The sequence below is a fragment of the Syzygium oleosum genome, unplaced genomic scaffold (genome assembly GCF_021117445.2).
Source record: "Syzygium oleosum isolate NSW1041296 unplaced genomic scaffold, Sole_v2.1 Sole_v2.03, whole genome shotgun sequence".
Taxonomy (NCBI): domain Eukaryota; kingdom Viridiplantae; phylum Streptophyta; class Magnoliopsida; order Myrtales; family Myrtaceae; genus Syzygium; species Syzygium oleosum.
Window position 1 is genome coordinate 7,396,654 of NW_026607487.1, and position 16,885 is coordinate 7,413,538.

At 38.6% G+C, this 16,885-nt stretch overlaps 1 protein-coding gene and 1 pseudogene across 1 annotated transcript; one reads left to right on the forward strand and one right to left on the reverse strand.

Annotated features, from left to right (window-relative positions):
- The first annotated feature begins 418 nt into the window (after positions 1-418).
- On the forward strand, positions 419-1,325 carry LOC115687461 (serine carboxypeptidase-like 51; annotated as a pseudogene).
- A 268-nt stretch (positions 1,326-1,593) lies between these two features.
- LOC115687421 (uncharacterized) lies at positions 1,594-16,602 on the reverse strand. Its single transcript, XM_030612978.2, has 25 exons — positions 16,091-16,602; positions 15,099-15,266; positions 14,402-14,476; positions 14,128-14,206; positions 13,568-13,632; positions 13,311-13,400; positions 12,066-12,155; positions 11,888-11,974; positions 11,595-11,678; positions 10,226-10,345; positions 9,438-9,466; positions 9,229-9,361; positions 7,791-8,336; positions 7,136-7,665; positions 6,987-7,050; positions 6,781-6,883; positions 6,135-6,286; positions 4,747-4,872; positions 4,319-4,389; positions 3,571-3,633; positions 3,114-3,186; positions 2,455-2,574; positions 2,294-2,371; positions 2,068-2,118; positions 1,594-1,978 (listed from the first exon to the last, which is right to left on the reverse strand). The coding sequence occupies exons 1-25, from the start codon at positions 16,316-16,318 to the stop codon at positions 1,877-1,879; spliced, it is 3,327 nt and encodes a 1,108-aa protein (XP_030468838.2). The 5' UTR covers positions 16,319-16,602; the 3' UTR covers positions 1,594-1,876.
- Between the last annotated feature and the right edge of the window lie 283 nt (positions 16,603-16,885).

Here is a 16,885-nt window from a genome sequence, read left to right on the forward strand (position 1 = left end):
ATAATCGGTTACAATGCTCAAATATGCTTTTGGTACTGATTTTTATGCATGTATAAATTCAGGTCGATGAGCTGCTCACCAAAGGAGTGACTATATACAATGGTCAAGTAAGATACCTCTGAGTCGCTTTCTAGATTTCTTCAGACTTTTTCATTTTCAATGGAAACCACTGAGCTGGAGTAGGCCAAATTCCACATGGACCACCCCATTATAGTCTTGATTGCTCATCACTACCTCATAGCCATGAAATCCTGTTGCTGACCCATTTCTTCTAAAGATTTAGCACTGGCTGGTCCTCGAGTTACTTGTAGCCCGAACAAAGACATGATTTTCAGGGATGAAGTATATTTTGGGAAGTAGAAAAAAAAAGTAAAAAGGCAACAAAAAAGAAAAAAAAAACTAATGAACGATTAATGTCATGCAGCTTGATGTAATCTGTGCAACTAAGGGGACTGAAGCATAGGTTGAGAAGCTCAAGTAAAATCTCTCTCTCTCTCTCTCTCTCTCTCTCTCTCTCTCTCTCTCTCTCTCTCTCTCTCATGCAAAAATGAATAACCATTTTGTGAATTTTTTGTATGATCCTTTTTGTTAAAGATAAATGTTCAGGTGGGAAGGACTCAGGCCATTTTTAAGCATGGAGAGGACACCTTTGTATTGTGGGACAGGAAGAGTGACAAAGGGGTTCAAGAGATCATATAAGAACTTGCACTTCTACTGGATTCTTGGAGCAGGTCACTTTGTAAGTCAAAACTTATAGAACTGCCACTTCAAACACAACCACCCATCTATTTTCCTCTTGACAAATGCAATCCTCCTTCACCATAACCTGCATCATTATTCTTGTCATCAACACATCATCAAGTGCAGTTAGTTGAGTTGTCACCATTATAATCATTTTTTCTATAGATAATGTTAGTTATGTTTAAGGCCTCCCCAAGACAAGACCCAGATTTATTTCATGTATATGATTGATGGTCCATACAGGATTTTACCATTCACATGCGTATAGCCAGATACAATCTTCTTTTTTCGTTCATATCATCTGACAGGTCAAGTCACTGACGGAATGCAGGTACCGCTACCAGTGGATCAACCCGGCGGATCACTGGACATGGTCACTGCCATCACACAGTCACCTGCTTCCACCTTAAGCCAAAGCAATAAAATTGAAACGACAGAGTGAGGGCTTATGGTTCTGAATGGTCAGATACCCTGAAATCTTGTGACACAGACAGAAAGGAAGAAGAACAATGTAGCTTCTTCTCTTTCTCTTGAGAACTAGGAAATAAGAGCCCCGTCCATTTTCTTTGATTTCGCATATTTGTAGGAAAAAAAAAATGGATGGACAACCTATCGAAGGGAACCAAATTACAAACCAACAAAAGAAATTGTCTCCGCAATCCTCTCTTTTTTTGTGCAATCTTGCCGGCAACGGTTACTCGTCAGTCATTACTAGATGCATCCCGCACGCAACCTCCTTAGTTGATACCCTCTTTGATTCATGATGATGCATTCTTTTATCGGGTTCTAAACAAATGAGCAGAGATAGAAAAGTGATAGAACCGGGTACCCAACAATAGCAAGGGAGTACTAGGTTTAAAAGGGAAATTTGCGCTCATCTGTGTTGATTTCATTATGTAAACACTATGAGAAGCAAAATTGCATTGATATTCCGTGTAACCAGCTTAATAGATTACAGATGGAGATACTCGAAGACGTACATGTACACCATTGAGCAAACTCTATAAAAAATGACTAACCAAATCACTCTATGCTACATCGAAATATACATTATGAAGATGAAGATGAAAAATAACCTAGATTTCATGGCTTGGAACCTTGCGTAATAAAACAGAGACCAAGCCTGGGTTATTACTTATTCGATCTTTTCTAAAACTTCCAATCTCGTTTTTCTCTTCCAACCTTTCATTACTGCAACCAGGTTGACCAGTCCAACAATCTGGTTTTTGGTGTACTCCTGAAAAGAAAAACATATTTGCACTTTTGGTCAGACAGTTAACTGAAGCGCACTGAAGACATGGTTTCCACGATGCATAATATCCTTACCGGGTGGGCTCGAGCCCAATGAACATATTCAGTCTCTGGTAGGTAGTAAGCCTGCTCATAAGTGGAAGGACAAAAAGAACATCAATAAACATAGCAGTCCATAAGTGAGAAAACATGAGAAGACTGAACTACAGGGCACCACATGCAGCCTCAGATGTTTCATTTCTCAGCCACTTCCATTACAGGATTTATCCCAGTATACATGCTATTTGAAGTAAATTCCCACCTTGATGAAAGTTTCCACTGTCTGGAACTTGGGCTTCACATTCACAGACACGAAATGATGCAGCCCGTTTATCAAAACCTAAAGAAAAAGTCAGCATTAGAAAATTCCAACTTGAGAGCAGAAGGGGGGGTGTCATGTTGGGGAGGGAGGGAGAGAGAGACCTGAAGATCCAAAGACATAAGAGCCCGTCCTTCATCAGTACACCTCTTTACCCTGGACAGACCTTCAATAAGAGTTTCGGCAACGATTTCAAGTCCATAATCCAAAAGGACGTCTTGAACCTGGATCAAAGAAATAAATAATCTTCACAACAGTAATATAGTAAGGTCATCAGATTATTGTGTTCTATTCTAGAGTTACCCACGACAGAAGAAAAGAACATTCTGCCCCTGAGCTCTAGTCTATGGTGATCTTCTGAAGGTTCACTTTGGAAAAATTATAGAGAACATCATCATCATCTCAAACGAGGGGTGGCGTGTACAAAATATAGCAAACAACATAAACTTGCATCCAGGCCATTGTGAAGTCAATCTTGGAGTGAATCCAACCTAGTGCATGTTGGACCTTCCATCTTGAAATGGTGTCTTACCATCTACCCACACTTTACTGATCAGCGGACACATCAATGCAAAACTTGACAGGCATAAACTTCTGCTACTAGGAGAAATTTTGAAGTGTAAATGCACTCGAATCTCTCGATATATAAGTGATTTCAGCATAGTATAATGTAATATACCGGATCTCAAAGTATACATATAAGTTGGGCAAATATCTCAAATTTTACAGGATAGTGCCCACAAGATTTTGCACCAGCTCTTACCTCCTTGCGGATTCCCCCATGCAAGAGCCTTGTCTTGTAGTGCTTGAACTCTCCCAATAACAGATCAACATACCTATGCCAAAAAAAGCACAACTATGATAACAAGTGATATCAAAGAAGCCAATTGAGATAACGCCATAACAAAAGGAGACACATCTTCAATTAGCATACTCCCAAATGCGACTAATTTCAGATGTTATTCAGAGACATTGGAAAGACAGTCTCAGCAACTTTTGCCGTAGAAAATTATAAGGTCAGACTAGAACAAGGAAAAGGATTATCATGTAGATCAAATGTAAGCAGCCAAGCATTGAGATGGTCTTTTACTTGGTTTGGTGGCCACTGAATTAGTGTTGAAGAACTATCATCTCCAATGGATCTCATACCAAGGGCAATTGCCAACAACTCTTGAACAACAAATAAATATATTTGACCATTCGTATATGAAATGACTAACCCATTATGTTCTAGGCCTAGCTCTTTCACTTCCCACTTTGCATTGGCAATTCGATCAACATACCTGCACAAAGTTCACCATTTCAAATTGACGAGAAGACAAACAAAAACGCTCACAGAGGCAACATAATGACAAAAGCAAAAGAATCAGAATAAGCAGTTAGGCAGCTTGATGCCTTCACCATCGTCACAATTTTGTGAATGCCCTTCTAAAAAATTCTGTATGACCGCATGAAAAATAAGCTGAGATGATTTGAATCGTTTGCAACTAACGAACAATTAATGCACGCTACTTTCTTGGCAAAATGGGTTTAAGTCTGTTACTGATCCCTAACTCTTGTCAATGTGCAATTAAGTCCTCAGACTTTTTCTTTGTGACATCGAGTTCTCTGGCTTGTTTGATTTGCGCAACTGAATCCTTTCATCACATGTGAATTTTTCTAAGATACTAAAGCAGCACGCCACATCAGAACTACATTTTTTAAACAAGAAAAAATAAAAGGAGTGCAGAAGGGGGGAGGGAGCAAAGGACTCAATTTCTTTCCCATCTGAAATAAGGAGGCCTGATGAGTAGCACTTCTTGTACACTTCTTTTATTTGCCAAATATTGTATATTCTGGAAGACAAGTCTTGTGGGCCTAAATGGATTGTGCAAGCCCTTTTTATCATGTTTCCTCTTGTTAGCACAAGCAACATTTTTGGATCTCCTCCTCTTTCTCAATAATGCACCAGAAAGAGTTAAAAGTTACCCATTAATGTGGAGCAGCAATCTTGCAGTTGTTCGATGAATGTATTCAATAAGATCCGGTACAGCGTCCACCTGACAAACCATGTAATCTTGTAATTGGCATCTTAAAGAGGTACCCTAAAAGTAACTTTTGGGAAGATAGTGTGGATGCATTTTAATCCCACAGGGGTCATTCTAGAAAGAACATCAAACATCAATAAGTGCTGAATACTTGAACGTGGAAAAGATACATTTTTGGCCAACCTGTCCGAAACATATTAACAAGAGAAGGAACTGATACTACTCCCGTGACCGATGGAATAACATCACATATTCATCCAAAATTTAGATTTGGATTACCAGTGACGGCCACATCAACTTCTACAAAATGGCATCTATACATCTTGCTAAAAATGTGAACATAAGACCGATTATAGAAAGTAAACATACCATATGCACGTAGAAATCATCAACCACAGCTGCATTATTTTGTAAGAGCATTGACTGAAGGTGAGCTTTGGACTTGTGTAGTATTCGAGCAACAAGCAATAAAGTATCAGCACCTGCACACCTCTCCTGCAGTGTCATGTATTGCTAAGTACGTATAACATGCGCAATTGGTCCAAAACTACAAAAGAGGAAATTAAAGAGTCCACAAGAAGACAACAGCATCAAGGAGCTACAAAAGCATCCACAACAACGCATACCCACAGATTTCACAAAGCGGATTGCAGTGATATGATCAGAATACAGATCTCCCCTTGCTAGAGATAACATGCAGTTGCATCTAAGACTTTTAATATTGATGGAGAACAAGCAATACTGAAAAATAGTACCATGGAATCTTACTGCATGCCCATAATTCTCTCAGTAAAATGAAACCCAACAACAATCTCATCTAACTTGTCTTAGTTATTGAAGAGACAAGTATATTAGAAGACTCAAAACTTATGTGCAGAGTGCACCTCAATTGGAAATACTTATCAGAAACTTGTTAGGAACGAGACTCCGTAGATCTAGTTGGTTTTTGTCATCAGAAAACCTAGGCAGTTTCTCGCCCAAAAGAATTCCCTACATGGCTGTTTAGGACTTTGAGAATGTCACTAAGCGCGGAATGGCATGATCTTCTCTAACGTCCTTTCTTTTTCACAACCAATTTGCTAGAACTAGGGGAAGCTGGAACCCAAAGATATAGGTGTTACTTTACGGGATGAAGAAACAATGCCCTTTGATGCCAATTGACATTACCGAAGTCTTCAACAGTCACATAAGATAATTTTAGCAAAAAGAATTTGCCAAATAGGATTTTCCAGCGATAGAAAACAATCAGAGCAGTCAGAATCCTTGATTGCACTTCTCTAAAAAAGTTATGGAACTACTTTGTTCAATCAAAAATTTTGAGCAGTAGATCACTCTTTATCCACAAGGTTCATGACTTCTTGTGTACTTATCCCTTCACTAAACACTTCTCTGTTTTTACAGCCTCTTCATATAAGCGGCTACCTTCACAAACTTGCTTTTGTGAAAATGACCAGGTGACACATTTAGATAATCATAGCTGTACTTTTAACTCAAAGCAGGAACCTGAAAATCAATACTATAGATATTTATCAAGTTACATGAATTTATATGATTTGGTCATGCTAAATATACCAAAATGTACACAGTTTGTTATGGTGTGAAATTCGAATGATAAAATGTTTTAGTTATCAGATAGCTACTAATATTGATAAGCCAAAACTACATCCACACAAGATGACTAACTGTTTGGAAGTAGTCAAAGTGTGGAACCGCTTTTACATAAGACTGGAAGTAAGAACCAGCAAATATATGAGTACCTTCAGACCCAACTGGCCAAATGCTGCATTTGGACTGGTAGGTGTAACATCATTCAATGATGTAGGTGAGGATGACAACAATGAGACAGGTTGGGGTTTTATCCACTGATCACAATCTTGTGCTATTCTGGATAAAGCTGTCTTCAGTCGATCTAGAAAGACCAAGTATTTAGTATAAGTGAATTTCAATTCATTTCCAGCGCAAACGAAAATCAAGATGTCTATAGTGAATTGTGTAGATGATAACCATCATGTTTATGGCACATGATATCATCTTTAACTTAGGAATGACAAATTGACAAGGTGAGAGCACTCGATAACTCATTCACCCCTTGAAAGACATTTAGTTACCCTCGAAGTTTCTTTCAAAACCAATTTTCTTTTGAAGGCAAAAGGCCAACCGAACAGATTTTGAGCTCCAAAAAGATACTTCAGCCGGACCGGAGAAAAGAAAACCAATTCCTACCCAATCAGAGCTACTTAATACAGGTTCTGGCAAAGATGCTATTACTTCTTTGTCTTAAGCACATCCAACTTGCTCAGACTATATAATTGGACATGAAGAAATAGTACCTAGAGTTAGACACGAAAGGAAAACAATATCAAGGGAAGCATCTAAAAAGATGGGTTAAAGAAAAGTACTCACAGTTAGGAGACTCGTTAAAGCCTTTCCCACTTGAAAAAGTGTTTTGCTGGCCGAAAGTTTCATAAACAAAATGAAAAAAGATTTCGAACAATTGGCATATTCCCTGCAGTAATAAACTGTCAGAAAAATAATTTAGAGAAGAAAAGTACTGTCGACTTTGTATAATAAGCTACAATGGGAGAAAAACAGAAACAAACTAGACGCACCTTAAAAAACTCAACATTAGCTAATTCCAACTTCTGCATTAGTCTTGCGTACTTATCCATTGACCTAATAAGACAGTTCATAATGGCTTAATATGATTTAGTGTTTATCATCTGAAGTATGCATATATCCATATAATCAATCATTTCACCTTAAAAGACAAAGAGACGATCCTGTTTGAGCAGTGTTCTCTTCATCATTTGACTGTGAATGCCTTTTCAAGGCACTGGGCTTAGAAATTCGGCTAGGAAGTTGACTATCCTCGTCAATGAAGTCTGCCAGGAGATCTTCATTTTCTTCCTCAGAAGCCGAATGCCCATTAACATGATTAGCTCCAGTACTTCTTGAAGACAATTTATCATCATAACAATCATTAACCTGCCCATCGTACTCACTAGAGACCGCCCCATTAGTTCCGCTGGCACTTTGAAGTTCTTTTGAGCCGCAGGTTAACTTTTGCAAGAATGGGTTTCCACTCTGAAGCCAATGGGAAAACATACTCTTTTTGGAAATAATATCAACTAACTTGGCTGATTTGTTAGGATGGAGCAAACTGGCATTAGCACGGAATGGTACAATCAAGGGTGCTCCATCACCAACTAAACCAGCAAAAGTAATTACATGTGCTGCATCTGGGGGCAATATCAGCCAGTTCTCCTTTTCCAAGACCATTCTGAGTGCCTGGTAAACAGACAGCAAGAGCCACAGTCATACATTCAAAGTTACTTGAAGTGTACAGCCAATGTAACAGTAAGTGTCTAGTAAATGTCACAATAAAAGAGGGGAGAAAGTTCAAGGCAACTCACATAAACATTTTGCCGATGAAATGCCAAAAAGTAATTTTCACAGACGGCCTTCAACTTGTTCCTAAATTCAACTGCTTCAAATCCACAAAAGGCTTCCCCAGCCAAGATAAAGACACTAAGGTCTTCATAATTTCTCAAGAATTGATGAATACTTGTGGAACAAACAGCTGGGGAAGAAAGCAAAACAGACACACGACTCGTTGTGAGCTGCCATAGATTCCTGCGTCCTCTCTGGAGGGTTTGTGACAGAAAGTTTGTCGCATCTTTTCGCAGCTGATACCAAGGGGATCCACTGCTTGATGCATCACCGTCATCACTCCTTCCAACACCATCTGTGTCTGGGGTACCCACAGCAAAAGTACCTGTAGTTTTAGAAGAGTTCGTACTGACAGACTCACTCGGCAGAGATGAATTGGTGACTCTATCTGAAATTTCAGATTGCAAAACATGTTCTCGGGAATTCAGAACTTCTGCATCCGTATCGACTTGATTAATAGAGGTGCCAACCTCCATTTGATTTGGATTCGAAGACTGTACAATCGAAACCTGAAATGGAGATGGAAGTTTTCAGCAAGTACGACAATGAACAATATGAAAACTGCTTTATTAAGGAGCAAGAACATATAGAGAACTTAACTATCTATCAGATAAACATGAACAGAAAAAATGCATCAAGTTTGATTGCTACCGAACTAATCCACTATTGCCGAACACTTGCCAACCAAATACAAGACATCTGTAAAACCATCTGAAAGTGATGATAATGCTATTCCTATTCTATAGAAATGGGATCTGACAAACAATAAGAAAGCCAGCACACTGTGTAAAGCAAAGGAAAGTGCGGCTTCAAGACAAATGCACATCTTATTCCAAACAATTCTGAATAGTTTGTCAATAGTAACGCAAGCAAAATACTGAAACTACAAACTGAATTTGAGATAGGCAACTTGGAGCACAAAACAAGGCAAGCGCAAGGGCATCCTCTTAAGGTTATGAGTTAAAAGCATAAAGGTCTTTCAACATAGATTTCCCAGCAGTGGCAAGATGCTTGATTTCTACACAAATCACAGGAGAGGAAGAAAAGAAGCTGTGGAACTTATCATACTCCACAACATTCTAATAAGGCTAAATGAAACAGAAATCTCTTCAATGCATATAAAAATTATTCGAGAGATTAAATAAGAAAGGAACAAGTATTAGCACCGTGTAATCTTATAAGATAAAAAAAGGAAAGAGGAACATGCCGCAATTTAAAGGTTTGGGAGTTTTAGGGCTCATTAAGGCAACTTTGTTTAGATTTGGGTCAAGGCAGGAGTTCAGTTCAAGCAGACTAGCTGAAGATGGAATTTTAAAGAAAATTAATCGCTAGATGGCGCACATTACCAACATAGAAAGACATAAGAAGCAGTTAGCCAAAATATGAAAACATGAAGTTTACCTTTTTCTCCAGCTGAAAGCTCATGATTCTGTAATAGGAACACATCAACTCAAATAAAACGGCTAGAGTTCTCAGCAGACAGTGCCTGAACTTAGATTCTGGAATTTGACGGCATAGATCACTGTAGGTAAGCCTGAAAGAAAGCAAACTGTTACGTAAAGGTCCTGTTATGCAATCAACAAGCTTTCCATTGAAATCCATCATCATACCTACTGCTTTGCTGATTTACTTCTCGATCCTGTGAAAGTCAGCCAAGCATCAATAAGAGTAACCTCAAAATAATGTTGACACAAAAGGGAAAACGTATGGAATTAGAAAGTAGATGCTCAAAAATGTGCTGCTGTATTGGATACCTTACGCTAAAGACAAGGATATTACAGTCATCTTGATACCCAGCACCTACCATCATGTGAATATGCATGAATTTCCATGATAAATTGAATGTGTCCATAATGTATCAGTAATTGCAAAAATTTTAGGATATCACACTGGTATTGACCGACCTTAATTTGTATCCCATTCAATCATGTATTCATTCACCTATTGTCACAACCACATAACGCCTCAAATAAACTTCAACATGCCACTAGATGCCAAAGTTTTGGATATTACAATTCAACTACTGTACGCATCTATTTCCACCTTTGCCACAGATACCTAAAAACAGGATCAACTCCATTGGCATTTGCATCACATGAAGCCAACAATCAAGAGATTCCAGTGACCATATAGCCTCTTACCAAGAGTGAACATTCATATTGTATGGTGTGCATTGGGCATGACATCAAATGATCTGGATTGTTTTACTTTTTAGAGCTACATGGACTTAAAACGGTATAAGATGGTTGGTAACATCAATGTTAGGGACTAATTCGATCATAAATTTGGAGTATTTTAGTTAACGACAACGCTGGCAGCAGTCTCAAGTGTTTTCTTTTATATTTTCCTACTCGTGTAGAAAATAGATAAGTTGCCAACTCAGAAAATCTTATAGTACCTCGAGCACGATACTTTTTAGCAAAGAGTGAGTTTCTGAAAGAACTTCCTGCATAAAAAAGCTCTGTATCTTCTCAGCAAGACCAGAAATATCCCCGATTAGTGCATAGGCATCGATAACCTGCATTTTACATCCCGTGAGAAAATTTCTCCGCCATAAGAGCTCATAATTTTATCAAGGAGACTGGTGCTGACTACAAAATAATAAGCACCTACTGCAATAGAATGTGATACGCCCTTATACCATACAGAACAGAGCAAACAACCAGCACGCATTTTGCCAAAGGATTCAAGTAACAAGCGAGAACACTTCCGGAACCTTTCAATTAATAATTCCTTTTTGACTGAACAGACATGCTACTAACCTACTCAGTATGATGCTTCTTTTGGCCAAAGCGGAAACATCAGATCCTTCCTACTCTTAGTAGCTTCTAATAGCCAATCACATTTTTCTACCAAAATGTATCGTCTATAGTAAACGAAAGCATGTAGTAGCTTCTTTCACCTGAAATAAAAAGGCAAATGCTTGGTCTATAGTGCAGGTGATATCCTAAAACAGGGGGAAATAGCTTTACCTACTTCTGTTCAGCAACAGAACATGCATCTAAACTCAAATAAGTTGCTTGTCCAGATACACACAATGGTTTCTTTTTAATCATTCTGTTAATGATAATTATTCGTTCTACCTTCTGTCCGTCTATGCAACTAACACTTGCATTCTTTCCAACCTAAGCATAGTGCAGAAACCAGACTTTGACACAGCCAACTTTTCAATTCTCGATGAATCTAAACCATTTCTCCCAAAATAATTAATTTTTTTTCTCTTTGATCATCTCAATCACCAGCATATCGCTGGAAGCGAACCTACACTTAGAACTTTCTGCAATACTTAGATCATCCATATCAGTGACTTCAAAGCAGATGAGAACTCCCCAACTTAGTAAGAGCTAAGAGCTGGCAAAAAGGAGAGGGACAATTTTCCTGTTTATTTTCGGCAGAATATGATGGCTTAAAAATCTCCCAGTGCACCATGTGAAGTTCTCAGTAACATATGAAAGTGACAATTTTCAGATATATATATATATATATATATATGTATGCGAAAGTAACATTTCTATAATATATAAAGGAGAATAAAAATTTCACAAACCAATATCTAATCATTTAATATTCAAGCAACACTTCACAAATGGAAAAATAGGGAAAAGAGAGAACATGGAAGCCAAATATTCGAAATTTGCTGGAAAGGACTTATATAGCTGTACTATGTATATGATCGCATGGAAAATGCTTGAAACTCAAGATAGCCTGCTCTACAAGCATCCTTATGAAAAATAACTTGTTTGATAGCAAAGAACTGGCATACTGACAGTTAGATAGCCCTCCTCCTTAAATTCTTGGCACACACCCAGCAAAAGAGAATCCAGCTTTTGAAGAGTTTTTCCCAGCCAGACCTACAAGGACCACAAGGGAAAAATCATCAAACATGACTGTTCTGCGTATGAACAGACACACCCATGTCTAACTAGTAGAGAAATCTCTAAAGCATGAGAAACGAAGAAGCACTTTAAAGTTGTACATAGATCCCATATTGTAAACCAAGATTACATATACAAAACAGAGTTCAAATGCCATGTATTTCGCAAGAGTAAGCAATATTCACCTCAACACCTCGGCTCATCTCTTTTATTGCTGACAGCTCTGAAAATCCATCCAAGAGCTGCAAATACTCAGACAACACTTGAAATGCCTGTCCAGTGATGAACTTTCAGTTAAGAACAATTCGAATAGAAAGTAGCGATCTATGAACAAGCAGGAGAAATCACAGACTCAGAGGCCACCTTGCAGTAATCCCCCTCTTCAACGAGTGTTTCAAGTGATGTTTGCATATCCAACGCATGGCGAAGTTCTGTCAAAGCAGGAAGCATGTCCTACAATTACCAAGAGCATGACATGATGAGTCCACATTGGCATGCAATTATTTCTTTAAGATTATCCCCAAAGAAATCAAAGACAAGAACAGACGGCCAATTTGCCAAAAAAAAAGCTAGAAGCAGTTTTGTACATAAATACAGTTTTGTTGACCTCCAAGGAATCAGCAAATGCAGAAGTTGAGCAGAAAATGATGTGACTATAGCTCAATGTTTGATCTTAAATGAAGCTTCAATCGAACTATTATCGAGAAATTTTGATGAAAAAAAGCATGAACTTTCAGACAAGGTAAAACGCCTAACAGATCATCAATGGTCGCTCCAAGCCTGATTTCTCCCCATAAGGGTTAAAAGCATCAATGATCAAAACACAATCATATCTTACAGATCACTGATTAGTTTTCTTCTTGTCGGAGCCGTTATCGCTTAAGTCAAATAGCAAATTATCTCACCAAAAAAAAAAAAGCTATCATCAGAACTCTAGCTCAAATTAAGTTGCATGGGAATCTTTCTAGTTGAATAACCGAGTAACAATAAGATCAAAGATTAAATCATTCCTTTTTCAAATCAGGTGGCTAGACAGGTTGCTTTCTTATCCATGTGCTCTTATTGCTTTGGTTCTCTTGAAATCTTTCTTAGTTGCCGTTCTTTTTTCTTCTCTTGCTCATTCAATCTGTGAAAGATTAATCATTTCTCTTATACAATCTGGAGTGCTAAATGCCCAAGGGCATTATTTCAAAAATAGAAAGTGCAAGCTTTTCTCTAAACCTTCATGTAGAATAAGACAAAATCATTAATCCAAAGTGCTCTCAAAATAGCAACTTCAACCAACAATTTCATTGTTACTTCACGAACAGATTCAAAGCTAATCCTACCACTGCTTCTAGCAAGACTTTCATTGTTTGATCATTAATGCCATATGTACCACCTTATTTATCCCAAGGCATTCTCCTCTCTCAATTTCATTTCCATGGGTAAATGAGAGAATCAAAAGAAAAACTGTCAAGCATATAATAATTTCCTAGAGTGGCAGAAGCAATGGATTTACCAACAAAACAACAATCATATCACTAAGTGACTAGGAATAGCAACAATCAGCTAATGTAACAGATATAAACATCAATACTGCTAAGGTAAATGGCTGGATGAGAATACCAAAAGTGCTTGTTTCTTCTTTGAATTAGAATTAACAATTAGATCCCTTGAAACCTCATTCATTGATGAGGACAGATGCCTCCGTCCATTCTGGAACATAGAACAAGAATGACCATGAGAATCAGCTGTTATATGGTGGACAACAGCGACATGAGATCAAAGACGCACATTGTTCTGAAGATCGAGCTCATTATAAAGGAAATTAAATATGGATAGTTCATGCACATTGTTTGTTTTATGTGCATTCAGATTCTCACCATGCAGATGACAGTCGCAACCTTTAAGTCCTTCTCAAGTTCCCTCACCAAATCCATTCCCTTCACTGTCCAAAAACAAAAATTACTATGTATACAAATCTCCGAACAATAAATGGTACAAAAATAAGATATATTCTTAATGTCTGCAATAATATCAGTGGTCAATGGCAGCAAATGAGAGAATCACGTTTGCATTGATCTTATATAGACACAGATACAGGTAATATCCCTCCTCTAGTACAAAGAATTACAGAGGAACTGGAAAAATTTACTGACACATAATATCAAATATGTGTCAGTAAATAGAAAAGCAAGACCAGATTTCCCATGATGAAGACTATACCTCCTAAGCAAGTGTATATTGAAAAAAAGGTTAAGCAGTTCTATGTAGTCAGTAAACTACACAGCAAAGCCAAAGTTTCCTTTCAAACTGATTCCTCTTAATTAATGTTCGCAAACAGTTTCTTTTGGCACCAGCTACTTCTCTGGCCATTCCATTTTCTTCCGAATTGTGAAACTACAAAAGGAAGAAAATGAGACATAGGGAAGAGTAAACTAACCCATCACTTCATGATGCTCCATAACATTGCGGGACAAGCATTCTGAAACTCTATCAAGTTGTGCTAACCTAAGAGTTGCCTGCAAAAATAGCATATCCCGAAAAATTAAGATGACTGTATTTTGATAATTTTTTTCCATGAACTTATCAGTGATTCAGAAAACATTTTATATTGACTATTAAGAGAATAGGAAGAGTCAATCAAATGAAGTATCCCAAACAAATGCAGCATTGGCAAGACACAAGAGACCCACAGAGCTGAGATGAAGAGATACCTGTTTCTCAAAATGGGCCAACTCATTTTCTTCTCCAGGGATGTGCTCTAAGATATGCCTCACTGGATCGAACTCCTAGAATCAATGATACAAGTAGCCTTTGCATGATATACTTAATAAATGTCTCCGAAGAATTATTAAATTTAGAGTCAACTATAGTCCTTTGTTTGGGAAAGGAGAGGAAGGGGGCTTGATGAAAGAAGGACAAAAAAATTGGGTAAAATTTGAATTTTTTGTGAGAAGGAGTAGCCAATTTTCTTCACCCATTTTGGTTCCCATCAGCCAAAAAAAGCCTAAATGTAAAGAACGAGATACAAAAATAAAATCCTTTTCTTCCTTTGAATGCAGATGTCACTCCTACATTCAACTATATCCCCAAAACATACAACCGGACGACAACTAAGCCTTGCCTACATCTCAGAAATGCTAGAAAGAGAACACCGTCTAGACAATCTTTCTATCTTAATCAGAAGTAAACTAAGCTGCCTAACCTTTTTTTTTGGTCAACAAGCTGCCTAACCTTTAAGTGTATGAAAAATGAAAAGTATCGCCCAATTGATTTCTCAAAGGTCATCCATCCCCCTAAGCCCTTCTGCTTACAACCAGCATCAACACCCCCAGAAAAATATGTGTGCACGTGTGTGTATCCAGGGAGCCTTTGGGAAAAGGGAAAAAAAGAGGGCGTACAAAATAACACCTCTTCATAGAATTCTTCTTCCAGCTCTGCAACCGGTGGACCAGGAAGCCTGCTTCCATATATTGAGCTCAACTCTGACGAACTTGAAGAGAGAGTGAACCTTTCATGAGGGGGCAGTCCTGCCAATGCACGAGCTACAGCTGCTGCTGCAGCAGCTCGAGCTGGAACCTGTAAAGGAGTTGCTAAGCTTGCTAACTTAGGAGGGTAAAGGAAAACATGGAGATTTCTTCTGATGAGCTGATACTTAAAACTTGGACTGAAAAGAGCACTCCAATATACATAAGGACACAACCAACATCATCTTTCTACAGCATTTGGATTGGAATTTATAACAATGACAGTAGGCAGTAGAACAATTACGTTGTTTCACTGCATCACACACCGCGCATGTCATGCGTGCCACATGGTATACAACATTGCAAGTTAAGTTAGTACACATGTAGACGCAAAACGTCCATTCACCAAGCGAGATAGATGGTGAGCTCTTGATTCGCCAGAATTGTCACTTTTCACTATACATTGCACGAAGTATCCTTTTAACTCCATACGAGCAAAGATGACAAAATGCCAATACAGTTCCACCTATACATCCTTTTAGCTCACCATAGATTGCATGAAACATCCTCATACTTCCTATTCTCATTCGGCCTGTTTGTACAATTCCCACAGGTCGATATTCTATTAACTAACTTAAACCCTCTAGGCTCAACCGCACCTTAGAAAATCCTGTCCTATTTGATCACTTATCATCAGTTAAATCAAACCACAATGATTCGTGCTGGCAGAATACCTTGCACATCATTTTCCTTTTCCAATTACACACAATCTTTTTTTTTTTTTTTGGCCAGCATTTACACACATTCTGCCCCACCTAACTAGACACTTCACTCCAAAGTGAGGCGGCCCCATAACCAATACAATCAGCTACAGGGACACGCACATCCGGAATCCAATGACGCGGCACTCATTCGGATCGGAGCATTGAGGATTACCTCGGGGCGATCGGGACCGGCAGGAAGGAGGCCGAGCAGCCTGGCGGACTGGACGGAGCTCAAAATCTTCTCCCCCACCTTGGACAAATCCATGCCGCCTCCTTGGAACAACAGGAAGGGGACCAGGAAGAAAACCCTAGAGCTCTCGAACCCACCCTCGCTCAAATCGCCATCGAACAGGAAAGGATTGCCCAGGACGGTGCCGAAGGGGAACAGATTCGGCTGCATCCTAGCTCGAAGCTCCAAGATCGTGGACCGGGAGTCCCATCGTCGGCGGCGAGCGGGCGGAGGGATCTTAGATTGGGCGGGGCCGAGGTCCGGCGTGCATCGGAGGAGGAGGAGGAAGATTTTTCTGCTCGCTTCTTCGTCTTCCTTGGTACGTGACGAGCGAGATCAGAGGATGGGGAAAGCGCGAGGCGAGCGAGGTTGGAGATGATGATGTGGAAGTTTTCTTTGTGTGGAATTGTCTCCGCTGATGCTGATGCAGTTGGGTAATTAATGTCGTTTGAAGACTTTGTGGAGAAGCTCTCTTGCTGACCCGTCTTTTGCACGACGAGTGCTTGTAAGGTGCAAGTCTTTGGTAAATGATTTTAAAAAAAAAATTTAAATGAACAATTGTATCACTTAAAAAAAAATGAATGAATGAGCGAAAATAATTTTCATCCTTCACGAAAATATTTAGATATAAATTGTTATCGATAATGAAAACATTTTTCATTAACTAATTATTTTAAGCGATTCGATAAACGATAATTTTTTTAAATTTTTCGCGAAACAAATTGAGCTTAAGTAGTA

Coding starts and splice junctions, on each gene's coding strand:
- LOC115687421 (XM_030612978.2), bottom strand. CDS start 16,318: ATGCAGCCGAATCTGTTCCCCTTCGGCACCGTCCTGGGCAATCCTTTC. Junction 15,267..16,090: donor CCGGTCCCGATCGCCCCGAG/GTAATCCTCAAT, acceptor ACTCCTTTACAG/GTTCCAGCTCGAGCTGCTGC. Junction 13,401..13,567: donor TTGCGACTGTCATCTGCATG/GTGAGAATCTGA, acceptor TCTATGTTCCAG/AATGGACGGAGGCATCTGTC.